General features: G+C 41.7%; 2 protein-coding genes across 6 annotated transcripts in view; one reads left to right on the forward strand and one right to left on the reverse strand.

Annotated features, from left to right (window-relative positions):
• Nucleotides 1-311: 311 nt before the first annotated feature.
• Nucleotides 312-2,758, forward strand: cfap300 (cilia and flagella associated protein 300). Its single transcript, XM_008331637.3, has 7 exons — nucleotides 312-682; nucleotides 835-916; nucleotides 1,376-1,445; nucleotides 1,564-1,721; nucleotides 1,803-1,975; nucleotides 2,205-2,271; nucleotides 2,431-2,758. The coding sequence occupies exons 1-7, from the start codon at nucleotides 573-575 to the stop codon at nucleotides 2,560-2,562; spliced, it is 792 nt and encodes a 263-aa protein (XP_008329859.1). The 5' UTR covers nucleotides 312-572; the 3' UTR covers nucleotides 2,563-2,758.
• An 809-nt stretch (nucleotides 2,759-3,567) lies between these two features.
• The window catches only part of kcnq4 (potassium voltage-gated channel subfamily Q member 4), a 44,556-nt gene continuing 22,454 nt past the window's right edge, over nucleotides 3,568-25,669 (reverse strand). For 3 of the 5 annotated variants that reach the window (XM_008331639.3, XM_008331643.3, XM_025065280.1), the window contains 13 exons: nucleotides 18,711-18,801; nucleotides 17,347-17,473; nucleotides 16,845-17,020; nucleotides 15,751-15,876; nucleotides 15,543-15,653; nucleotides 15,370-15,465; nucleotides 15,175-15,263; nucleotides 14,455-14,580; nucleotides 11,246-11,475; nucleotides 11,058-11,154; nucleotides 6,935-7,066; nucleotides 6,411-6,549; nucleotides 3,568-6,259 (listed from right to left, as the gene is read on the reverse strand). In XM_008331639.3, coding sequence (XP_008329861.1) covers nucleotides 6,050-6,259; nucleotides 6,411-6,549; nucleotides 6,935-7,066; nucleotides 11,058-11,154; nucleotides 11,246-11,475; nucleotides 14,455-14,580; nucleotides 15,175-15,263; nucleotides 15,370-15,465; nucleotides 15,543-15,653; nucleotides 15,751-15,876; nucleotides 16,845-17,020; nucleotides 17,347-17,473; nucleotides 18,711-18,801 — 1,750 coding nt within the window. In that variant the 3' untranslated portion in view covers nucleotides 3,568-6,049. The remainder of the gene's footprint in view (nucleotides 6,260-6,410; nucleotides 6,550-6,934; nucleotides 7,067-11,057; nucleotides 11,155-11,245; nucleotides 11,476-14,454; nucleotides 14,581-15,174; nucleotides 15,264-15,369; nucleotides 15,466-15,542; nucleotides 15,654-15,750; nucleotides 15,877-16,844; nucleotides 17,021-17,346; nucleotides 17,474-18,710; nucleotides 18,802-25,669) is intronic. The other 2 variants (XM_008331642.3, XM_025065281.1) reach the window with 2 other exon arrangements.

The following is a 25,669-nucleotide window of genomic DNA, read 5'->3' on the forward strand; positions in this document are numbered from 1 at the left end:
AAATTAGTTTTGGGTCGGCAGCTACATGCAGTTGAAATTGAAATATTAGTAACTGTAGATAAAACAACCGCAACATATCTAACAAGAGCAATATATATGTATGCATATATACATATATATGTAAAAGTTAATATCCTAAATATTAAAAACACAGTACCACAGGTATCCTGTTGACGATGGCGTTGGGTCACTGAGGAAAAATATAAATATACAGCGAGAGCTCGCCCTCTAGAGGCTCAAACGATTACTGCTAGAGTAACGATGGCGTTTAGAACAGGACGTGTTTCCTGCGTCTGTCGTCAAGGAAACACAAAACAGCCACAGTGAGACTGAAACAAACAGAACTTACTGTGTTGTCGTGGGAAATAGAGAAATTGGACGAAGAAGAAATGACCTGCCTTTGATCAAATCAGATGAAAGTCTGTCATGGACACAGTACCAAGAATCTGGGAGAATATCTGCAAGGAGAAGCCAAGGAAAATAAAGAAGGACGAGGTGGCACTGGTTCAACACCATAACATTAAGGAACATTTGAACTAAGGCACCAGTTGTTGTGGAAGTTCTGTGCAGTTATGGCAGGAGAGGAAGTCACCTTTGAGAAAACATTCTCCTTCAGATCTCTGCCTTCCAAGAAGTTCTCGTTTTTGGAAGACAAAGACACTCTGGAACTGTTTATGAAATGGTAAATATATATATATATATATATAGATATAGATATATTGTTTGACTTAATAAGTTATATCAGTGAAAACCATCTTATTTTAGCCAACATGGGCCAGGATACATGTACGCTAACTGGTCATTATGGGCTGGACGTGTGTGTGTGTATTTCAGGTCCATGCTGGGAAGGATTTCAGCTCAGTCTTACAGCTTTGACCAGAGCTTCTACCCTTACAACATTGAAAAGTTTGCCATGGTGAGACGTTTCTAGTTGCTGACTCCACTGCTTGGTCTGATAATACAGAAGTACAGCATATAGTGACTTCATCACTGTAGTTCAGCGTAGAACAGTGTGTTTGGTGTGTGGTATTAATGTGATGTGTAATACTATATATATAAAAGCTATATAATAAAAAATATTACAGCAGTGAAGCAAAGTACTTACAGGTGATGCATCAATTCCACATTAGAAGTTATCTGTATGAAAATAAGAAGACAAGACAGACGAACAGAGAAGCAGAGACGCAGGTGTAATAATTCAGCCCAAGTCAAACACATCAGGGAGAAGGCCATCTAGGGGCCCACAGGGGTATTGTGGCCCCTTACACAGAAAATCCTTGATCCACCACTGGGACAGAAACGTTGTCAGTCTGAATCAAATGAATCATGTGTTTAACCCTGTCTGAATGTGTCTCATGTCCCTCTGTACCTGCAGTGTTTCTTCACAGACCCTGGCGTTTTTTCCAGTCTGAAAAGGCTGGAGGCCGGGGCCTGGGTGCCTCTTGGTATGTAACGTCCCCCAGAATGTCTTTCATCACTGATCATAGGAAATAGAGGTCAAAAGCTGGACAGTTGGAATTTTGTTTCTCTTATACTCTGTGTGTGTGTGTGTGTGTGTTCTAGACGAGACGGTTGTGTGTGTCAGTGTGGAGGAGGTGCCGTGCACCAAGGTCTCCATGGAGCTCTTTGACCCCATCTACTCTTGTGGCATCGTGAGGCCCACTGGTCATGTGGTCAAATGCTTTCACGATGTCCATCCTGATTATGACGAACTCAAACAGGTGGAGATTTTAACCTTTGACCCTCATCTTGTCTAAATCGATCTTGTCCTGACGTAAGGTTCACTGTAAGGTTGTGTTCAGATGCTGCAGGAGGAGGACACGGAGCACTACTACGTGGTGGGGAGACAGGAGCGACAGGAGTTTCTGTTTTGCCTCTTCAAACACCTGTGTCTGGGAGGAGAACTCTGTCAGTATGAAGACACCATCGATCCTTACATCAAGACCACCAAGCAGGTCTACAAAGACCTGATTAGGTGAGAAGGATCTGGTCCGCTCTTAGCTGAAATTATGCTTCTCAACCATTGAGTTCTGTAAAATAAAATTCAGAATACAAACAGTTCAGTTTCATTTTATATGTTATATAAAAATATTTATTTAGAGGTCACTCACCCTAATTCAATGTCCTGGCATTGATTAAGAAGATGCTCATTAACAACCCCTGGTGTTAAACATTGAACTGAACTGCACCCATGTTTTGTGCAGCGTTCAGAAAGATCCAGAGACGGAGCAGATCAGCGTCGTCTCCACAGTTCTCAAAGTCAGGGCCAACGTAAGATACTTTTTAACCCATTACTGCTCATTACTACCACTTGTGGAGACATGATGAATAATGCTTCCACAACTTTGTTTCAAAACATCCTGTTACCATCAAGTACTATCTTTCATTTTTAAATATCAGCATCAACAAAGATTTGTTTTTGTCTCTCAGGGTGAATTTGGACAATGTTTTCCAGGAGACGAGGACGAGGAGCAGACTTTTGCCTACTTGATCATCGACCCCTTCAAACGCCACGTGACTTTGTTCTGTCATGTCTACAGTGTAGGAGATGTTCCACTGTGACTGTAAAAAACAAACCAACCAAGCTGGTTTCAAGTCACATTAAAGGAAAGAGGAAAGAGGTCAACGTACAGTCAAAGAGCTTTATTGAAACAAATAAATTAATAAGTTAGTCATGTGAGCTACTTTAATCCGCAGCAGATACACACTGTTGTATCTCTTTAAAAGATCAAATAGAGGAGTGAATTTAATGAGAAAATAAGAACAGCGTCATGTGTCATCAACCAGCAGCTATGTCCGTTTGGAATTGGAAGACTTAGTTGAGTTAGCTTTTTTTTTCTTATTGCTTTGATCAGTTTGTGATTATTTTTTTTTCTTTTAAACGAAAGCTCCAAAAACCTAAGAGAGCAGTTAAAGGGCAACGAGCTGGAATGTCAAATGGCAGCAAGTCAGTCAACAATGGATGGAAATGACGTCATGAGGAAGAACAGAGTGAAACGAGAACGTGCAGATTGAGTCATGCATAGATTTCAGTCATTTAGACAATCGAGTTACTGTTTCTCATACTTGGTTTCCTAGACTAGTGCCCCCTAGTGGCCTCAGAGGTAGTTGTGTGGAAGCCATTCTGATCTAATTTGACATGCTTAGGAGAGGAGACATGCCTGCAGCGTTTCCGGTGCTGATACAAATTTCCATGCCTCCAGCCTGCAGCTCTGACAGGTGTTAATGTACAGTGAGGATGTCAATGCAAGGTGGTCCTGGCAATGTTACAATGATATGCTAAGTATACAGTAAGGTTTTCTTTTTCCACAAAATATTGAAGTTGACATAAAGTACTCTGTAGTTTCCATTGCAAGTTTGAGCAATTTTTGTTAACACTGGTGAAGATGGCATCTCAGTGAAACCAACGTCTTCTGAGCAGCGAGTGTGAAACAGCTGCACCGTGTCAGTGACAGAGCGAGGACACAGAAGGCACGACTCACTCATGTCTTGACCCAATACTTCACATTCGTCACTCCCTTTCATGTCTTGACCCAATACTTCACATTCGCCTTTTTTGTCACTCTCTCTAACAATGGGGGCCACCTCTAACTACAACATGCAATACAGTGGTCTCACATACATTTTCATAAAGCTCAACATTCCAGAGCACGATTTACTGTAACAATCCTCCCCGCCTGAATGAGACATCTCTTATAGTTTAGGCCAAGAATAAAATTACGTACCTAGCGTTTAGTTCTGAAATGGATGCAAATATTTTATGATGCTTACGGCAAGCACTGTGTGAAGCCATTTTAAATTGGCCTTACTAGAACGAGCAATGACGCACAATGACTGAATGGAGTTAAGGACCAGACGGAGTGGAGAAATAGAGCACCTGAGTCAAATGGCTAATCTGAACCACAAAAATGATAACACACTCCCAGGAACAGAGCGAATGGAACAGCATCGTTTCCTTAGATAAAGGCTGGCAGCAGTTACCCTGACCACATCTTAACTGTATGTGTGTGTACTTATATTCTAAGGGCCTTTTTGTGTAATCGCTGTTCTTTAGGTGAACAGTGGTACATGTGAGGACCAGTACCTGGCTCTCCAGAGGTAGAACCTTCTTTCTGAGGCTAAAGTGAAACATGGAGTAAAGATGTAGGCGTCAGCTAACTACGGCTAAAGGTTAGTTAGTTTGGGTGTTAGACTGTTAGTTAGGCTGCCTAAATGAATGGAAGTCAATGCAGTGTACGAATACACATACATATGTGTATATGTCTATGCACGTATGTATATATATATATATATGTATGTATATACATACATATACAAAATCATGCCTTTGCCTCCCTCTCTGTCTAGCCATCTCTCTGTCCATCACGTATGTCTTTCATTGTCCATCTGTCTGTCCTGTCTTTCTGTGTTTGTGCGTGCAAGCATTTGTGCATCAGTACCTGATCTACTGTGTACAGGGTCAAGTTTTTTATCTAGAATTTAACTATTACTTCAAGAAACTCCCCAAATCTCCCCAAAAATATCATAACACTTGAAAACAAAGAAGAAATTTGGATTATTTCAGTTACTAGAAAAATAGAGTGCATGGACATGATGACGACTCCTGTGATGACGCAAATTCTACGAGGAAAAAAAGGTGTTACTACATAGAAATGTTCTAATCATATTGTGATCACTGTATTCGCCATGGTGTGTGTACATACAGTACATGTGAATGTGTTTTGCAAATTGATGTCCCACAGCCACACTACCTGACTGCCCTAAAGGGGGCGTGGTCTGCCATCTGTGTCTGTGATCTCCAGTTACACCCATGAGCACTGATTGTGCATAATACAAAAAAGCTGAAGTTTCAGCAGATTGGCATCGACAGTAACGTCCAGGATGCTAGCAGCTCACGTCTTCTCTGTGACTGCTTCGTATGAATCCATTAAGGATAGAATCTAGATTTCCAATGTGTTTGACCGCTCAAAATGTCCACAATGTGTCCTTGAATTACCTGAAAAGTATCGTACTATTAGAAAAGTTTTGGAGTAAAATTGCGTGCTTCAGTAAAAACCCTGATCTGAGGAAGGATGTGGAGAAAGTGTGGCATCGATGGTAAGGTTTTATCTACAGGACTTATTGCATGCATGCTTTAAAAGACAGAGTCACCTCGCTGGAGGATTCAAAGAGCCACAACAGCCTTTCAGGCGGTGCAACCTGAGGATTTTCAGTCAGTGAAAGGACATTTTGGTTCTAATAAATCCTCCAAAGAACCAAATGTAGCCAAATGTGATATTTTTTTGCAAGTGAGCTTGCTGGAGGTCAGAGCTTCTTAGAGAAGGAATGGAGGTTAAAAAAAAGAAACAATATACAGTACACTTAGTTAGTCCAATACATTCTTCCAGGATTTGCACATTCAAATCTCTGTTGTTTGGGTAGGAAGGAGTGATGGAGGTTTGTTGCTCTGGCAAAGTGGCTAAATAAAAAAATTTAAACCATCCGTCTTTTATCTCAGGGCTGGCATAAAATAATGTTTTTCTTCTTACATTCTCCATAACTTCAAGAATTGATGTAACGACATCTGCACTGCACCATGGGCTGGCCAGGTCCTGTCCACTGTCAGATGGTTCAAACAGGCACAAGAAAAAGAAAAGACTTAAAGTTGTGGGAAAAGAGTCAAGATTTTCCCAAAGACTTCAAAAATCAAAATCTCAAAAGTCAAATTATCTACATTCCAAAAAGCTTCAACGTAGGTAAAGACAAAAAGCATGAGGATGAAAGTGGTTCAGTAGTCAAGTAATCATTGTCCATGTCTCTTTGCATCTCCATCCTCATGTAGTGGTTTGACACGGGAGTCCGATGAGCAGCTCAGGCCGAGGCTCCGTCGGCTTCAGTCTGTATCAGCTGTGGAAACATTAAGGAAATGGTAGAGGGTGGAGATAAGAAATATGGTGGGAGAGGGGTGAGGCAGGAGGAGGAGGGGGGCAGCGAGGTCGGCTGCTCAGGATGAAGAAATGACGTTTTACTGTAAAGGGATTTTGTGAAGGGAGGCCCCACATTTGAGGACTCACTGGCAGTCCAAGTTGCCAGTGCTAGAGTTGGAGATGTTGAGTGTGGTTGCTGAGGGGAACAGGTCTCTTTGGTCCGTGGGGCTGTGGTAGTCAGATGTGAGGTCAGGTTCCAGGAGGGAGGAGAGGGTGAAGTGGGACGAGCCTTTCTTGAGGCACTGGGAGTAGAAGTTAAGCAGAACATCCAGCTTGTTTTCTATTGACTGTACCTATAGGAATACACACGCACACACGTATTTATCTGTTTTTCTGTGGAAAAAAATCCTTTAATCCTCGGATTAAATCAAGTTCCAGTAGCGTAAGCAAATGTTCTCATAAATCAGTATTCTGAGAAATAACCCATATATCAGTGGCCGTTACCTGTTTCTCTACCTTCACTACACGTCCCATCATGCTCAGCTCATCCAGTGGATCCAGTTCCGGCGGCGTCTTCTCTCCTTTTTCTGAACGGGTCTTCTTATCTGGCTGAACAGCTCCTCGTCCAATTATCTGATCCACCCTTTTACACAAACACACTTATTTACCATATACAGTCACAGGGAATGTCTCTTCTCCCTGTTCTGCCCATGTCATTTATCTGACGATGCTGCTGAAGAACCATATATGACAAATCCACAAAGAATCAGGGAAAGTTTTCCACAGCTAACCTTGAAAACTTCATGCATGATCTGGAAGTTTTTAAAATACTTTCAGGAAGATATGTGCTTTCTATCTGATCTTTTTTTATTCATTAAATAAGAGACAGTGACAGACATACTGTAGTTTCTCTGTGTAAACCTTACGTATTCCCTTACCTTTGTTGCTGTACACTTAGACCACTGGGGTTACTCCCAAAATGTAGATAATTCTTTTATCTTTCTTTTATCATTCAAATTTCAACATACCGCGACTGTAGACTCTTGATCCGGCCCAGCATGTCCAGGTGTCCTGCTGAGTACTGTTCTATGACGTCCTTCACATCGTATGGACGCAGCGTCTCCTTAAACTTCCTCTTCGCCACGAGAAACTTTAAGATCCTACACACACAAAGAAGAAGAAAACTGTTATTTCTCCCCACGTGGACATACAGTGAACTTTGTGCAAATGGCGGACAGCCATCAACCGAGGGGAACGACCCTGACAATTACAAGATTAATTACAGTCAGCAGGACCTTATCATTCAAAAACAGCTCCACAAAGAGAGCACAGCGACCGCCACAGTAAACCATGAGTATTTATTGTGATGATGACAGAGACATTTGCTTATCACTACTTGCTGTTTCAGCAATTAGCACTTACCCTAGGAATAATACACACACACACACAGTGTGACAGCCAGGTTGGAGCCGCTGCTGGACCACAGCTGCTTCCATGTCCAGTTCACACAGCTCACCATTACCACTCATATCACATTGCGGATGTGATGTGTTCACGCAAAAGAATGTTGAAGGAGCACAGCTGCGGCTGCTAAACACATATCCACAAAAACAACTTTTGCCAGAACCACTCTGGTCTGACATCCTGACTCAGGGAGGGAGGGAGGGAGGGATGTCATTGAGATAGTAGCAGGGGAGTGAAGTTAGGTATGTGCATTGGGAAGGTCATTCCATTCTCTCTAACTTCCTAATATCCATGGTCACCTAAAAAATGTCCTCCTTTTAAAGTATTTCCGAAATGCTTTTATAAAGAGCAGAGAATCTCACTGCAATTTTTATCATATTTAGGAATGTTATTTACCTCAGTCTACCACAGTTCTCTCACTGGCCTTTGAGGGAATATGAGAAAGAATCACACCAAAGGTGAAGCATGTGACAGAATGAGAAAGTATCACAAACACACGTGCAACAGATGCACAAACACAACAACAAAATGCCGCAAACGCAGCGTGTCTCACTCACATTAACAGCTAACACCAACACGCGCCAGCTAAGCAACACCAGGTGAAACCTGACCTTGTGACAGGGGTCATTTTCTGAAATAACTGCTGTAACCTTTGTCCGCAGGCCTGCAGCGCTTGCATTTATCACAGCCACATACAGAGATTTGCGATGTGGCCAGTGCAGCAACAAAGAGAAGAGGAGGAACAGGAGGAGCAGGAGGAGGAGCAGCGGTCTACAGCTGGGGCCGTAGCAGCCGTCAGCGCACTCTTCCCCTAACACAGCACTCTGGTTTCCTGATGATTCCTGCACTTCAGGTATTTTGTAGGCGGTCTCTACTTATTTTGCAGGTAGATGCAGATTTTTTTTTTGCCAGGGTGGGTCTCAGGTGCAGGTAAAGGAAAAGGCTGGGTGCTGCTGGTGATGGTGAAAGGGGGGCTTTTGATTTGGGTCCTCTAAGCACTTTTTCAAAATGCTGACTTGGGCACAGAAGTGTCTCATGTGTTCCAACTGCAGCCCTTAACCCCACTAAAAAATCGAAACTGTTACAGTGGGTGGCAGCTGTGACGCACAGCTGGCTCTGCTCACTATAAATATGATACCTTTCTAAGGTTAGGAGGCTGGAACATAAAAACAAAGGGAGTGTTGAGGTGACAGGAAGTGTCATCTGGGCCCAGAGCAGTAGAGAGTATTTTTTGCAGTTCAGCAGAGGTGGATCCTTGAGAGTCTCAAAAGGCCAGGATTTTATCAGTGGCTTAAAAATGACTGTAATGCTGACACATATGCTAGGTGGGCCAAGTAGTGTGAGCCACTGCAGGGACTAGCAACCAGTTAGGTGAACAAATGTGAATGCACAAGCTGCAGTGTGCGTATTCCATCATCCCCACACAGAAATATACTGCGTAATCACTGTATGAGTTTAAAAATATTACAGCTGAAACGCGGGAAAAACTGATGATGATGACAAAAGATCAAATGGTTATTAATAGTAAGCATGCCCAAACTATTTATTTAACAAAGTAGGCACTTCACCTGAGTTTGCAAACAGGCGGGATTTTTGTTTTTTCGTGCACTATTGGATTTTTTTGCACGCGAAAAGGTGCTGTGTTTTTACCCAGCTCCTCTCTGGAAACAGGAATCAGGCATCATCCGACTGATTATCATCATATCTCACTGCTTGTGATTTTTTTAAAATATTTCATTTCATTTCACTGACATCAGTTCTGGAACCTTGTTAAGATGCCTCGTGAGCTTTTGTGTGAGGTAATGCAGCCGAGCACCTGCTGTTTACACACACCTGCACCATCTATAGGAACTCCCTCTCTTCTATTGTCTCTGGCACAGAGCAGCTGAGGTCAGAGTATCTGCTGAGTCAAGTGCAAAGCCAAGGAGAGATCATATAATACCTTATCAGTGGTGCAAAAAATTGAAACCATAATACATCATGCAGCATCCAAGAAAGGCAAAATATCCATCTGCTGTGCATTTAAAGAGCTGAAATCCTCTGCTCACGTGTTCACTCAGCACCTGGTCCACAGAGACTCTACTTATTTATTTATCATTTTATTCATTATTCATTTTTATTCATATAATTATTGCAAATCACCACTAATAATGCACTTGTCGTGTGTCCCTTCAATAGGAGGCAAAAAAAAAAAAAAAACTTGCGGCGCTCAGCAATCACAGACCGAAAACAACATAAACACAAGCGTACGCGCAGACATTGAGAGCCTGGATTTAAACCAATCACCCTGTGGTTAATGGATAAATGTCTGACACAGCAGTGCTGATTTTAGCCATAATGGTGCCCTAAGTACAACAGGGAATTGGTGCATCATTCTGCCACATTGTAATGTAGTAACATCACACTGATAGTCTTTCAAGCAAGAGCTTGGTCGTAATGTGCAACTTGCAAATGGACGAAGACAAAAAAGAAAAAATGTATAAATATGTTGTGCAGGATTTACGCCATTATAGGTTTAGTGTTTCTCTATTTGTATGTATTGAGTAATTATCAAAGCCATTCATTTTATTTTTTTGACAGCAGCTTAGAAACAACATCTCAAATATTAATTAAATGTCAACACTCCAGTTGACACACTGAAAAAAGTATTTTAAAAAAGAAACTATTTCAAACCTATTAGAGTAAAAACCTTAATTTACTTAAAATTACACACAATGTGTTTGCTTTTTTTTTAACAAGAATCTTTTCTACCTTCCTTCAATGTTCAGTGATCAAACACTTTTTCCTCCGCCGGTGTCTGCGTGTGCTCTCTGAGAGGAAACCCCATTATTCCCACTTTCACATAACTGAATGAGCTGGGCTTTCAGAGCGACAAGGTCACACGGGGGGAACTAACCCAGCTTGCACGAGGGCTCGGTTACCTCTCCTAAGTGGACCTTTCCATTCTGTCAGCCGAAGCTGCGCACGCCAGCACCTAAATGGAGGAGCAGAATGTTCACCCTTTAATATAGGCTGTAAATACCAGCAGAAGTGCCCATCGGAATATACACGCAGGGGGGAGGAGTGGGAGGGTCCGTGATGCAATGTGACCTTCTCCTGTTGTTGACCAACAACTTCACTCGACGCAGTGTTGTCAACTGCGCTGACAGTTGTACAGGGGCTGTTACTGCCCTGATGGAAATATTGTTAGGAATTTTACCTTTGAATACAGTTAAACTGTTAGGTGATATTGAGAGGGATATTTAGGTGATATTAGGGATTAGAATAATATGAACCCCCTATCGTCTTCTACAGCTTAATCCTTTTCAGGGTCACGCAGGAGCTAGAGCCAAGTGGGGTTCACCCTAGACTGTTCAGCAGTTGATTACAGGGCTAGATTTAGAAACAAACGACACTCATACTCTTACCCGTGGTCAATATGGAGTCAAATAAAACCAAAACACTCCAATATGCAGGGGTTTGGATGATGAGGTTAAACTAGTTTAACTGGAGAAAACCCACACACAGAGTGGAGAAGGTCAGTGCTGCTCTTGCTGCAAGGCCCATTAATGGTCAACTGTACAGAAATACTTCAATAATACACCACTGTTTCATGCTAAGGCTGAGATATACAGTATTTACACTGAACGTTACATTGAACAAGTTACCATACCAGGCTAGCTGCTAGCGACTAACAACAAAACTCACCTGACAGCTCGTATAAGTGTCTTCACAGCTGGTATGACCTCATCCATGGCCACGTCACAATATGGTTTGTCTTCCATGCAGTCCTCACCGAGCCCCTCTGCATGTCGGCGTAAGAATGACAAGGTCAGCCTGTAGTAAACACTTCTGTAAGCATAAATTAAGTTTACATATCAGTGTGTGTTGCTTACCATCAGCAGGAGGCCGAGGTTTGAGGCGAAGTGAGGTTCGAAAGCGTGTACGATCATTGAAGCTCCAGCTCTTCTGGACCTTCCCTGGACTAGTGGCTTCTGGGACATTATCTGAGCTGGGAGAAAGTCGTACTCCAGAACCGTGCGGCAGTGGTGAAGCCTTGTTCCGACTGATTTGGGAAGATCTGGAATTGTTCATCCTGATTCGATCCCGGAAGCCCATTTTACCACTGACAGTGAAAAATAGTCAAACATCTGTAAGAGCAGTTTCACTTTGCTGATCACGCTAGTCATTTTTTTTCAGCTTTCACATTGTCAGTGCCTTTGGCCTTCATGAAAAACTAAGCTGTGTTATCCTGTGTGTTAGGGGAGTGCAGCGGAGAGGCAGCCTGAGCTTGTTAAAAAAGAGGTTTTAGCAGAAGGGATGTTACACCACAGAATATGTCCTTTGTTTACAACAGTCTTCACGAAGACTTATGGAACAACAGACGAAACAAAACAATGACACAAACAGACATCTTGATTATGTCTCCATGAAGAGCAGCCTTAGTGTATAACAGAGGGAGCGGGCACTCTCTCTGATGTCAACCTGCTTCTGTCCTGTCCTTATTTAATGTTCCTGTCGTAGCATTCAAGACTGGGCTGACATTCAGCCGACCGTTGTACCAAGATACACTTCCCTAAATCTTTCTACCAGGTGGATAGGCGTCAGGAAAGTGGCTTCAGAGAGCAGTCATACAAAGGTACCTCACTGACAGTACTCTTTAGACTTACAGTACAACCATGACAGGTTGATAGGTAGGACCACATATATTTACTGTAGGAAAAACCCTCTCTCCCACATTTTCAAAACATGCTGTTAAAGCATGCTCTGGAGACCACTCCTTCTCCACAGCCACTTACATGTTAGACACTGTCACAGATCCATGAGGAAACGCAAACGTCATGCACCACAGAGCAATTTCAGCGCAGTCGGTCAGACCTTCATGTTCACGATGATATACTCGTTGTTGTGCATGTGTTACAGCAGGCCATTTAAATTAAAATTTAAATAGTTAGAGGATGTTAGCAGAAAACACCATTTCATATGAGCAGGCTGAAATGTTTCAGGTGGAATGGGAGGAAAGGGGAGGGTGAAAACACCCCGGCATGCTGCAGAAAGAAGGAAGTAAATGATTTGGATGCATTCTGCAGCTCAACTTTACTCTTTCCAAATCATTGAAAGAGTATCGCATGCAAACAGAGGCAGTGCTCTGTGAATCCTTTATGAGCACAAACGTACTGAGTGGACAGAAAGGTCCCACGTGACTCGTGGCCATAACAGCACTCTGAATCATTCAGTCTTTGAAAGGTCACTGCTTATTTTTGAGATGTTTTGATAAAAAAAAAAGTAACAGGCATGTAAGTCATTTATAGGTAACAGCCGTGAGCAGTCTGTCATATTTTCTACACATCTATAATGACTTTCAAGCCAAAGCAACCTAATTCAGCCCTGGATTCTTCAGCTCTCAAAAAAGACTAAGAAAAACATCCTCTAATAGAAACAAAACAAAACATTTACTCAAGCATTTGTGGACTTGAGTGTAGTGGCTAACAAAGTCAATGGCTTTACCTTAACTATCTTCATTTATTTAGTTATAAATATGTTGTTGAATATTTGTTGAGCCACTGCACAGGCCCACAAAGGTTTGAGAGTCTCAAGCAAATTGAGAAGCGTAATGTGCATCATGGGAGGGGAGGGAGGGTCGAGGGGGTGTTATTGATCTGTGACGATTCAGCGTGCCCCGTGCTCATTGCCGTGGATACCTCTGCTTGCGGCCAGCGTGAATCCTGAAGAGACCCCGCTTTTTAGAAAGGAGTTGACTGGGGAGACACACAAGGCAGAGGGAGACGGGTGAGGGTGACGGGAAGAGAGGAGTGGCAGGAGGGGCGTAAGGTAGAAAGGGAAGTTCTGGGACACAACCTTGGTACGTGTTGACCCCGAGAGGAAAAAAAGTGTAAAAACCGGTGGTGAGGTGACGTCTCTATATTCCAAACAGCCTCTAGTTTATTATATCTGTGCTAATCAAGCACTTTCCAGAGGAGTTAATACTCGACTATGGCAAACATTTAATTTTTGCCATTGTTTGTTGCAGCAACCACTACAGTAGTAACAATCTTTAACTTAAAACTAAAAAGTGTAATTAAGAGTGCATGAGACAAAATATTTTATTATATAATTTAATGTATAAAACAGACAGAGAAACTCTGTAATGTCTGTAATGCAGTTCATTTGTCCTACTGCCTGAAAATGTTTAAAAAATCTGCCTCATTACCAAATCACAGATTTAGTTTTATGCAATATTTACTAACTGTACCAACTCCTGCCCCTGGTGAATATTCTGTACTTTCAAGAGGCATTTTTGGATTATGGAGACACACTTTGTGAGAAATGCAGAGTGGGGTTGGATTAGAGGTGGGGGGTGGACCATGCCATGGCAGCAGGTAAAGTTTCATCTGAGTATATCCATCACTTTTTCCCATCAGACATCATGGAGTGAGAGCAGCTCACGCCTCAAATCAGGGACATCAGCAGAACCAGTAAATCAAATACACCAAAGTACCTCTTTGTCTAAAACATGCAGAGGTCCAATTTAAAAAACAAAAAAAACAAAAAAACATTTACCAAAGCAGAATTGCTTTCCATGATTGTTTGGGATTTATATAAACTGTAGGTACAGGGATACAGGAAATTCATACTGAAAACAAATATCCTGAAAACAACAAGCACAGCTCATGTAGAACAAACCTGCATGGAACTTCTGCCTTCCTGAGAACAGGTGGAGGATGAAGGACGGATGGCATAGAAAAGACACAATGGATATAAAAAGAAAAGAAGGGGGGAAGACAGGAAGAGGAAATTGTTGAGTGATGATGGGAGGTAGTGGCGTTGGCGAGGGCATGAGCGAAGCGGACAAAGAAGCAGGAAGCTGGAGGTGGGTGGGGGGGATCCTGTAACACAGTGGTCTCAGATAAGATGTTAGTGAGATACTGTTAAACACACACAACAGGTCCATGCAAAAAGCTCCAGAAGCAGTCAGCCTGGGGGTTGGGGGGCGGGGGGGTTTACTTTGTGTGTGTAAAAACAAGTCCCTGTTGTGTGTGAGTATGACTTTGCTCTTTGCCACCTATCTGGATGGATGTGCTGCGAGGCTGCGAGTGGTCCATACCTGTCCCCTGACAGGTAGGGGGAGCTGTAGGGCCGCAGCCCAGACAGCAGCGTGTGGTGGGAGTTTTGGAGAACCTTCTTGTGGTTACGCTGTCGCTGGAGGTGACTGAACAGCAGAGTCAGTTCTCTGACACCACACGTGCACAAATAAACCAAAAAACAAGAAATCAACAGAAACAAAAACAACCAAAGATGGACAACACACAAAAAGGCCAAACGAATGGTCCAAACACTCAAAAGAAGAGGCAAACCCGAGAGAAATACAAAGTTGCTGAACTTTATATTAAAGTAAACTAAAAAACACAAATAAAGACATTGTCTTCAAATAATATGAAAAAGATGATTTCTTTTGTTTTCTCTTGTTCCTCTCCTTTTAAGCAAATCAAAATTAGTCAAATTAATATACAAAGGCAAAATATGAGAAATCAGGGCAAAGAATAAAAGTGACAAGAAACTAAATTGAAATTAAATTAGAGAAGAAATAAAAGAATAATCGCTACTGATTTCTCAGAAGGAAACTAAAAAACAAAAAGACGAGTGGTGGCTCAGGGGTGACAGCAGGTTTGATCTGTGGTCTGTTTTTAAAGGAGTTCTCACTGGAATTCGTTCTGCTGAGACAATCTAAAATAATCTGTCTGCGTTACACCAAAGTCAACTCCTGATTCCAGAGCGTTGGATTCATTAATTGTGGCAAATTAACAGTAATGAAGAGCATTCCTACCTGAAGGAAGGCAGCATGCTGTCGTAGAAGTACCACGTGGCTGTAAGATAGGAGTGTTTGGCGTCTGTGGAGTAGAGACGCCACGCTGCCTACCAAAGAGAAAGACAAAACACAACCATCATGTAATTTAACTGACACCAGATCGGACAGATTATTCAAGTCTGAATGATGGGGTGAAGGTTGTTGATGAATTACCTGGATGAGGTTGGCAGCAGGCATCCTCCTTTTCTCAAAGTGCTTCTGTCGGTGTTGCTCCTGAACTTTCAAAGCAAAACCTGAGCCTAGGATTCCCTGAGGGGAAAAAAAGAAATCAATTTAGGGCAACTTAGACAGCAGTGCATAGACATTTAAAAAATTAAAATACCCACAGCAGGTAGAGCAAAAAATGAGACTCCCAGAAGAGCAAAGGTTGCAGCCAGGAGACGTCCCTGCCACGTACGAGGAGTCTTGTCACCATAGCCAATAGTAGTGAGAGTAATCTGGAAGGAAATGTGCACATACTCATGAATCTAGTCATTACATGTACAAAATAATGAGGATGAACTAGATAGTACATCCCATATATGCAATACTCACAGTCCCCCACCAGAGGGAGTCTGCATAGGTGTTGAAATCTGAGTTGCTGTCTTTCTCTGCCAGGTAGACCAGGAAGGAGGCAAAGATCAGGACCAGGAAACCGATGTACCAGGCAGTAATCAACTCCTGGGGGAGTGAAGGTAAAAACAAAGTATCAATCAGACCTGTCAGCCTAAAAGCAGCCACAGCATCATCATACACCATCATCCTAAATCCCTCCTGTCATTACCCGCACCTATTATTTTTAATGGTTATATTCCCCATCATCATCACATCAGGCAGAGTTCTGCTTAGACAGCCGACGCTTCACTTCATCATCATCATCATCATCATCATCATCATCATCATCATCATCATCATCATCATCATCATCATCATCCTCCTCCTCATCATCATTGTCTGTGAACTGTGACCTGCTGTTGCGTTAGCAGTTAGCACAACAGCTGGCTATCTGACAGCAACATCTCACTCATCAATCGTCTCAAAAGGTTTCTTCAACCATTTTTCTGTTAGCATTCAGAAATTCTTCAGAGGCCCAGGATCAATGCCAGCAGTCAATGACAGTTTACAAGACCACCTCAAGGCCTCTTATAGAGGCAAAATATCAGTTATACTCACAGTAATACTACATGGTTCAGGGCAGAGGGACAAAACCGGAGTGGTTAGAATAATGGGAAGAGATTTAATGTATGTATGTTACACCGCAATAAAAAATAAAATTCATTAAGTATAAGCTGGCCATTTCTAACAATGAAAATGATCGATTCAGACTTTTTTATTATCATTAATATTATTTATTCATTCTTAAAAGTTCTTGACCAGCGTTCAACTTTCACTCAGCTCCCCTCTTCCTCAGAGGTTCTGCAGCTGGTTGGAGCAGACCAGCAACTTCGGACTAAGTGTCCAGTCCAGGGACACTTTTTTGCAAGCACACCAGCACAAACTGGTATCGAACCTGTGACCTTCCAGGTGCAAAACAACCTGCACAACCTATGAAAGCACTGCCGTTGGCAACTAATTAATAAATGTAAAAGCAAGCCCATATATAAACCAGAGAATGTGACTTTTTTTACACAACAAGCCCTTGTTCCCACCTTGCTGTGAGCATAAACCACGGAGCCCAGTAGTTTCCAGGTGCCTCCTCGCCGGTCCATGCGAACCATACGTAAGATCTGCAGGAAGCGCATGCTCCGCAGGGCGGAGGTGGCGAAGATGTTGCCCTGTGTGCCTGCAGCCATGACTGCCAAAGACGCAATAAACACAATGAAGTCTGGGGGGGGGACACAGAGAGGAGAGGAAGAAGAGGTGAGGTGATATTTGTCATGGGGAGGATGGATAACACACTACAGCTACTGTCATTTATGATAATAATAATAACAACAATGACAGCTGTCAACCAACTAACCTGTCTACACTTATAAGATTGTCTAGATTCATTAGATTCATTAAAGCAACTTTGGATTGCTGGACATTGGGAGGGTATTTGAAGATTGAACTGTTTTGGTAAAATAAAAAAATCTTTCCTGCAGTGTGTGCAATTGTCGATGTGTGTATCGAACAAATGTTAATTAAATAAACTAGAACATAACAACTAACCTATGACACAGAACGGTTTTCTGGCAAATCTCAGCCGTCCCTGCCATCCACGATATCGACAGCAGCAGCCCGCTGCCCAGATCCTGATGAAGTACTCGAAACCAAAAACAATAATCATGACAAACTCCTTTCAACACAAACACACACACGCACAGGCCAACACAGAGACAGAGGAAGAAGAAGGAGAAACAGGTCAGAGACATGAGAGTAAATACCTTTACCAGTCATCATAAATCACTGTAGTGAAGGATAAAATTATAGAACGCTTACATGGACAATATATTGTGCAGAATAAGCAAGGTCACATTACATACACACACATTTACTGCCTGGGTGTGATTCTTAAAATCTCTTTATTTATTTATTAAAAAAATATATAACAGAAACAGGTTCACATGACTGACATGAGGTTCAAAATAATTATATTGAACCATCAAGAAGAAATAAATCAAATAAATATTTCACAACAACAGCCAACAACTATCAACACAACACATTTCCTGTCCTTATCAAATTGAGTTTCCTCCACTGAGCCGACAATTTAAGGTGCAGTGAATGTTGTTATAGCCAATGGCTGTGTAAGTAAAGTCCAGTAATGATCGTCCGCTAATGATCGGTTGACAGACGACTGAAAGTCAACACAGAGACTCTCAATGTCAATCAAACCATTAAATAGTCAGTAAAATTGAGAAAGGGGGAAGACAAGAGAGGGAGATGGGGCTGAGGGCGGGAGATGACGGCACAGGTCAAAGGATGAAAAAAAGTGAGTGTCCGTTAACTGGTGCAGCATGTGAGCACATATAGTACTGCAGAAAGACTGGAAATCATGGTGTAGCTATTAGGGTTAGTGGATCATGTCAATGATTTAACTGCACAGTCAACAGCACCTGAATTCTCCCACCTGCGTACATCGCTGCCTGCGTGGCACGGTAGCAAATATAACAACACACGTAAGCACATGCAGATGCACAGCAGAATGTGAGCCACAGTCAAACCGAAGGCATGAAAATAAAGACAAAATAGGAAAAACAAGTTGCATTTGAGAGTTTTTGTGAAGTTTTTGATGACATTTTTAAATAAATACTCAATAAAAATCTACAATATATGTTTGGGTGATGAACGTTTCGACTCAACTTTGGTCCAACATAAAAAGTTTGTTGCACTGTCCAAAGTCAAGTCATAAAAAAGTGAATAAAATCATACATTATTTATTGAGATGCAGGAAAATGACTTGTTTTTACATTAGATGTGTATTTACCACTTTGGTCAAAATGGCCTTTTCTCTTAGTGGATTTATGCATTTTGTTTATTGTGAAAAAAATAAAATAAACGGAATAGATAGAGGGAGAGGAACGAAGCTTTACCAGGATGAAGAGGCCTTGGTTGGCCATCTTTTGATGCTCAGGGATGGTGGAGAACACAGACAACACCAAGCAGCTGAACACCAGCAGAAAACTGAAAGACACACACAGACACAAACAAAGACTCAGTAAACACATCCAAAAAAAAAACTACACACACCAGAGAAATGAATACTTACCGTTTTTTTTAACAAAAAAAAAAAAGCTAAAAAAAAAAAAAAAAAAAAAAAACCCCCTCTAACAACAGTATTTCTTATAAGAAGAAACTGCTTGCACCAACAGAATGGCACTGTGGATTTCCACTATATGGACGACTGTAGCAGACAAACCACAGCCACTTCTGTTCTATAACCACGGCAGAATTAAACAAAAGATAAATTCTTAGGAATTGTGACAAACCCACAGGCTGCTCTCACGTTCACATAAACACTCCATCTATTCTGTTGGAAATGGAGGACGTGACACGTCTTCATCCTCATATACACCTCAGTAAATCAAGTTCAAAAAGAGAGACAGAGAGAGAGACAGAGAGAGAGACAGAGAGAGAGACAGAGAGAGAGGGAACATGATTTGTACCTACTTCCTATAGGTACCTCCTGTGATGGCAGTTAAAGTAGTGGTACAGTTCTCACAGAACACGTGATTTTGTTACTATTTGAAAGAAAGGAGAAAAAAATGTTTTTTTTTCTGAATCTCAAATATATTTCAAATCTTATGGCCTTCAAAGAAAAAGTGTATTCCACAAATGTGATGTAAGAGGCTACAGAAGAACAGTCAGACCAGAAATAAATGACCTGTTTTTTTGTTCGTTTGCTTGTTTTGGGAAGTGGGGAGGGGGCATTAATCATAATAAAAGTTAATTTGAATGAGTCATGTAACAACCTGCTCAGAATTTATATTTAGACTTTACTGTATAACTGATGCGTCAGCTGCAATATATATGTGAAAGTGATTGAGAACTATTTCAATATGACAGTAAGACTGTCCTGTATCTGTGTCAGTGGGTCATGTTTATCCATGTTCCTCTTAGGAATCCCACTGAAACTACACTGGTTATTCATTGGTCTCCTCTCCCGACTCCTCGTGTGTGACACCTTAAAAGCAGCTCGGCGATAGCAACCAAAGCCCTGTAACAATACATCTTTGCTCAGAGAACAATTGTTTGGGAACGGCGTGTACAAGAAATAAAATTAGAGCTGGGACACACAGGCAGGAATGAGTTGCACGCCAGCACACACCAACACCCTGCGCTCCGTGCACAATGTGAATCCAACGAGACAGGATAAGCCAGGTGGCAGCTGCTGGTCCAGCTGGTCTACATGTCAAAGCCCAAAGTTAGAGAGCACTTGTTGGACACTAGAGCAATTCTTATGGTCTCACACAGTGGCTCCCTTTCAGCACGATCGCTAATGTAATCAGCAGGTCTCTAACTGGGCTCATGAAATGCACTTTAAGAGCTGACGTTGGAAAAGCTGTTGAAATTTGTAGGAAAGAAGACGAGACTTTAGGGCTACTGTAAACACTGAGGTTCTGCACAGGAAGAGAGGAGGGAAGAGCGAGAGCAGAAACAAAAGAAAACAATAAGAAACACCTCTGTTTATTATTCACAGACCTATTTGTTTAGTAAAAGAGGTTGTTCCCAACGTGGAAGCCGGACCCCCTAGGGAACATAGAGTTGATACACAGAGCAATTTAATTTTTTTAATTTATTTATTTATTTTTTATATGAAGTCTAAGAAAATTCAACAGCTTTTTTTTCTCATCTGTCACATGATGTAAAAACATCCAAAGAGTGAGTGTAATAAAGAACAGATTTTATTTTGTTTGCACTCAGCTTCCAGAAGTAGACACACACAAGACTAAAGACAAACAGAAAGACATTTAACGTAGGATTTAGGAGTCATTCCATATTTACTACTGTACAATCTCACTGCAGCAGTGTGTGAAAGGAACGGAGTTTGTTCTCACGCCACAATGGAGACATTGTGAAAACACACTCAAATGACTCCTCCATACACAATGCATTTAGATCATTCATCAACAGAGTAATACGCTGACTGATCCGGCTGCCTTTTTACCCTCAATTAACTCAAAGTACTGTGTGTAGATCCATAAGGAGGAGATGCAGTGGGGCGTCTTCTCAGGTGCTTTATGACAGGAAACACGTTAAAGCAGAGATGGCCAGATCGACAGCTTGGCAGTTTTACAAAGTGCCGATACAACATTCCCGTAGAGCAACAAAGAGTTTTGAAAGCAACTCTGCATTTACCTGAAAAACAATACCATCCTTTACATACAGTAACTCCGAAACACACACTGCCAACCTGGCGCGCCGCAGCTACACACAGGCAGTTGGCGTCGTACAAAGTTTTCTGCAGTGTCGTGTAGCAAAAGTTTTAAAACTGAGTCACACCTGACTAACTCAGACCTGGTTGTAACACAAATTTCATCTTGTTCATGTTGATGTCCTCCAACCATCTGTTGAATAACCTAGTATTGATCATAAACCCTCCTGATCTGACCTTTGGTTTTGTCCTCCGCTCCAGGGAAATGTGACCCGTGACCAATCACAGTTGGAATATACGAAGGCCATAATCCAACATGATGGATGCCAACTGCTGTAAAACTCCTCTAATGGCTGTACTACTACAACTGCTCCACATATAGATCCTGTCGGTTGAGACTACTCCACTACTGCAACCATAAACAAAATATAATGTGTCAATATGGTAAATGGTCTGTACTTGTAGCACTGTTCTAGTCTTGATGACCACTCAAAGCGCTGAGTTACACTACATTCTATTCACCCATTCACTCACACACGGCGTATCTATTCGTGGCACTTCATCCATCACATGCCTTGCATTGCTATTCAGACAATTCTAGCACGGACGCAAGGAGTAACTTGAGGCTACGTATCTTGCCGGAGCGAACATCTGCATGTACAGTAGGCCAGTGGAGACGAGGGCCAAACCTCAGACCTTCCTTTTGGAATGCCATTTTATCACATTCTCGCAGTAAAAAGCTATAAATTGTTGGTTGTTAATAGAACATTTTTTTCCGCTAAAAAAATAAAATAAAAAAAGTGCCAACAGGATTAGCTGCTGCACTCCTAATGACAACATTTATATGGGGTTTCCTCTATAAACACTGCAAAATAACTGAGTTAAACAAAAGACACAGTTGTGTCTCTGAGAGAGCATGGTCTCGTTACTCAGTCCTTGGAATGATATTTTGAGTATGGTTAATAGACAGCCCAGACCTAAGGTCCAAACCTCTGCCAACAGAGGTTATTTGTACTATTGATGGGTCACAGTGTCTTTAAACAGAACTTATAATGGGTTTTTTTAACATACTGCTTGTGAATGTGAATCCAAAAATACTACAATCCTGGTCTGGTACTGGTACACACATGGAGTTGAAAGAGACTTGAAAACAAGCACCCAGACGACGCCCCTGCGCATATTGAACCTGTTATGTTGTAGCCAGTGAATAAATGAGTATATAAATAAATAAATACATTATTAAATGCATTAATACATGAAACGGAAGGGGAAACATTTAGGCTCCACATGATGGTGTGTTCGTGGAGTCACGTTTCACTTGATAAAGGCTTTATATCGTTTAGGATTTGGAGAGGAGGCAAAGTGAAAAATCAGAATGAATATTGGCTTTGTTGAAAAAACAAAAACAAACAGGGTGAATGTCTATTCAGATTAACCATTGCAATACTCTATCTTCCTATAGGGCCACAAGGATCTCAGCCACCACTACAAGTAAATCAAAAAGACTAAGATTACCTGATGAAAATCAGGCCCCCTGGAGGTTTACCGTGAGGCTGTCTGCATTAATAATTGCCCCCAAACTTTTTAGAAAGAATAATGCATGCTCTGCTATATACACAGACTATCTGACTTTTTTCTTTATGTTTTTTTTACAGAAGCCGACCAAGTGCAATTTGTCTCAGGAACACCAGATATTAAAGAAAAATGCAAGCAAGCACAGCGGGACACAGAAAGGAAAGACTTAAAAAGAGACACAATGAAGGGAAGAGAGAGAGAAAATGAAAGATAAACAAACCAACAAGGAAACAACAAAAAGTCTTTGTTGTCCTAATGTTATTTTCGGTGTTTTATTGTACAGTACAATGAAGTATCTCTCCCCCTGAAACTGAAGCTGATCAGTGTAACACACAACATGCCTTTGTGGATATGTAAAGTGCATATACTTTGGCCTGAGTCATGTAAAGCTCCTGAGGGCCATTGAGCTCTTGGTGCTGCAAATAAATGTAGAGCAGTAGCTGTAGGCAACCAGGCTGCTCATAATGGAGGCAGGACTGGCTGCTCTTACCGTTTTCCTGTAAACATGTGTAAGTGCAAAGTAAGATCTCACATTACTGAAAATATTAAAGTGAAATAAATAGGTAATAAACATATATGACACTGTGTAGTGCTGCATTACAATCTGTGTTTGCTGGTTTTGTTTGTGTGTGTGTGTGTGTGTGTTAGCACTCACTGCTGAGGGAGACATTGTAGAGCAGTAGTGTGTGAGAGAATGAATGTATCTCTGATTCAATCATCACTGGATGATGAATCAGCTATCAGTTTCCCAAAGCACAGGAGGCAGGAGAGAGTCGTCTCCATCACGGGAAAGGCAGCAAAAAGCTGGGATGAGGATAACCTGACGTGAGTGTCCACAAGTTTGGTTGATGATTCAATTAAAAAAGTTTGATGTAACACCGGTGGATAAGTGGACAGGACAACAGAGAAAACTGGACCAGGTGAGTGATGATGTGGGACAGGAAGTAAATAAGTCATGATTCTTGTCATGGTTCTTTTACCTGTGCACGAAGGCGTGCAGTTGTGCTTGTGCACAAGGCGCCAACTCAGATCAATGACCACCTGACAACAGCTTTCAGGAATTGACCTGCAATCTGCACACATGTTGTGGAAGTGTACAACTACACAAACAGGTCAATTATTGAACGCTTATTTGCAATGACACCTGATCCAAGGACATTGAGAGTCACACGTTTGACACAGTCACACTAACCCTCTGTAAAGGCTGAGTATTTACATGTATTTTTCTATATACAACCAGTTATGTCGTACTATTTAGAAAATATCTTGAGCAACTCACAGGATTAGTTGGTGACAATTAGCTGGTGTTCTACTTTTGCTTTAAGTACTTAATAAAGAACAAGGCTGTATGAATGTATACTATCACAGTACTTTAAAATAAAGCAAAAGTAAAAAAAGTAAAAGAAATGATGCATACTTTAAATCCATCAAGGAAAGAAGCACAGCCAGAACATGGCATTTATTTATAGACACCTATGTGACCTGATGTCCAATGTCACCTTGGTAATGAAGAACTTCACACCTTTGCTGTGTCTACGAAAGTGTAACCACAACACTGAGGCCTAAACAGAGGCCACGGCGGCCAACAAAGGGTAAAGAGAAGAACTGGCGTGTGCCTTTTCCAAAAGGTGAGGCGGCAGAGGGTGAGAAAGAGGAACCGGAGTCTTGTCAGCTGAGAGAGAGAATGGAACGAGGGGAGAAAGTGAGAAAGGTGGAAACAGGAGAAGGATATTAATAGTGTTTCCCTCTCTTTAAATAGCGACTGCAGACAAAATGTGTGCAGGTAGCTTGCAGAGCGCAGCACACACAGCACAGCTCAAACAGGCCAGTCTCAGGGACAGTTAGTCACACACTCTTCCTCCTTCTGGGACAGAAAACTTTTCAAAAAAGGAACAAGAGATACAACGGGACACAAACAAATAAGGGCTGAAAAGTGCTTTTTCACAGGGAAAAAAGCTGACTGAGCAACTCAGAGCTTCTAGTAATGCCCAGGAACAGAGAGCGGAAGGGGGGGGGGCTCAGAGGAAGGGGGAGCTGACATTGTAGTGTTAAACTAAAACAAGAGGATTGTGTTTGTTTTCCTGTGATGCCACAACCTTCAGGAAAATAATGTGACTAGATCAATTATTTACATAACTGTGAGTAACAGTTGTATAATGAACGCTGGTCACAGTAAAAAACAAAAAGGTGCAAACCTGGCAGTTTACATCATGTGTGGTGCAAACTGCCAGTGTGAACAAATGTATGTATACACAGCCTTTCACAGCACAGCAGTGTCACACACACTCCATCACAGGCACACATCTGCTGCACGGCAAATCACACACACACACACACACACTCACAGATTTTGCATATCAGACAGGATGGCAGTTCGACAGCAGCTCACATCCGGAGTACTCATCTTCAAAACAAACGCACTTTTCATTTGAACCTTATCTTTAACCCTAGACATAACCACGAACAGACTAAGCCTAGCTGTAAAAGGAAAGCAGGGACCAGCTGCACTGTCAGTAGTCTACTGTCTGTAGTACACAAAACAGTGAACTACTTGCACAGGCTGTTGGCAAATACAATGATCCCCAAATACTCCAAAATACCATTAAACGTCTTCTGCAACAAAAACTTTTTTTGTTTGTTTGTTTAAATGAAATGTTACACAGTGTATAAGTAGTTTTTGGACACATCGCTGGACACATCAGCTTGGACACTTCTCCAGAAATGTCTGCACTGCCTTATCATTCTAAGTAAATAGTCCAATTGTGGAATGGTGAGAAAAAGTTTTATCGTCTGCACCCTTGACTTCAGTTGTAGTAACAGAAGAGGAGAGCCATGACGGTCACCTCTGTGCAAACGGTCCAGCCTGAATGTTATACAGCGTATAAGGCATATTGATGACGTGGCTGGAGGCAACACCACAAGACAAAGAAGAAGGACAGCAACTTGTACGTAGAGCCCAAGCAGAACATTTCGTTCACTTGCCATTGTTGCTGTGATTCCCTTGGCTTCTTTCGCTTTTGGAAAATTGCTGTGTAATGGCACACACTGCAGTGGCATTGTTCAATTTGTGTAAACATACAAAAGGATACGTTAAAAAGAGGA

The sequence above is a fragment of the Cynoglossus semilaevis genome, chromosome 18 (genome assembly GCF_000523025.1).
Source record: "Cynoglossus semilaevis isolate Cse_v1.0 chromosome 18, Cse_v1.0, whole genome shotgun sequence".
Lineage (NCBI taxonomy): Eukaryota > Metazoa > Chordata > Actinopteri > Pleuronectiformes > Cynoglossidae > Cynoglossus > Cynoglossus semilaevis.

What these genes read in the sequence shown, in the direction of transcription:
- cfap300 (XM_008331637.3), top strand. Translation starts at nt 573, where the DNA reads ATGGCAGGAGAGGAAGTCACCTTTGAGAAAACATTCTCCTTCAGATCT. An exon ending in ACATTGAAAAGTTTGCCATG is followed by an intron (nt 917 to 1,375) that starts GTGAGACGTTTC and finishes CTGTACCTGCAG; the next exon opens with TGTTTCTTCACAGACCCTGG. An exon ending in GTCTACAAAGACCTGATTAG is followed by an intron (nt 1,976 to 2,204) that starts GTGAGAAGGATC and finishes TGTTTTGTGCAG; the next exon opens with CGTTCAGAAAGATCCAGAGA.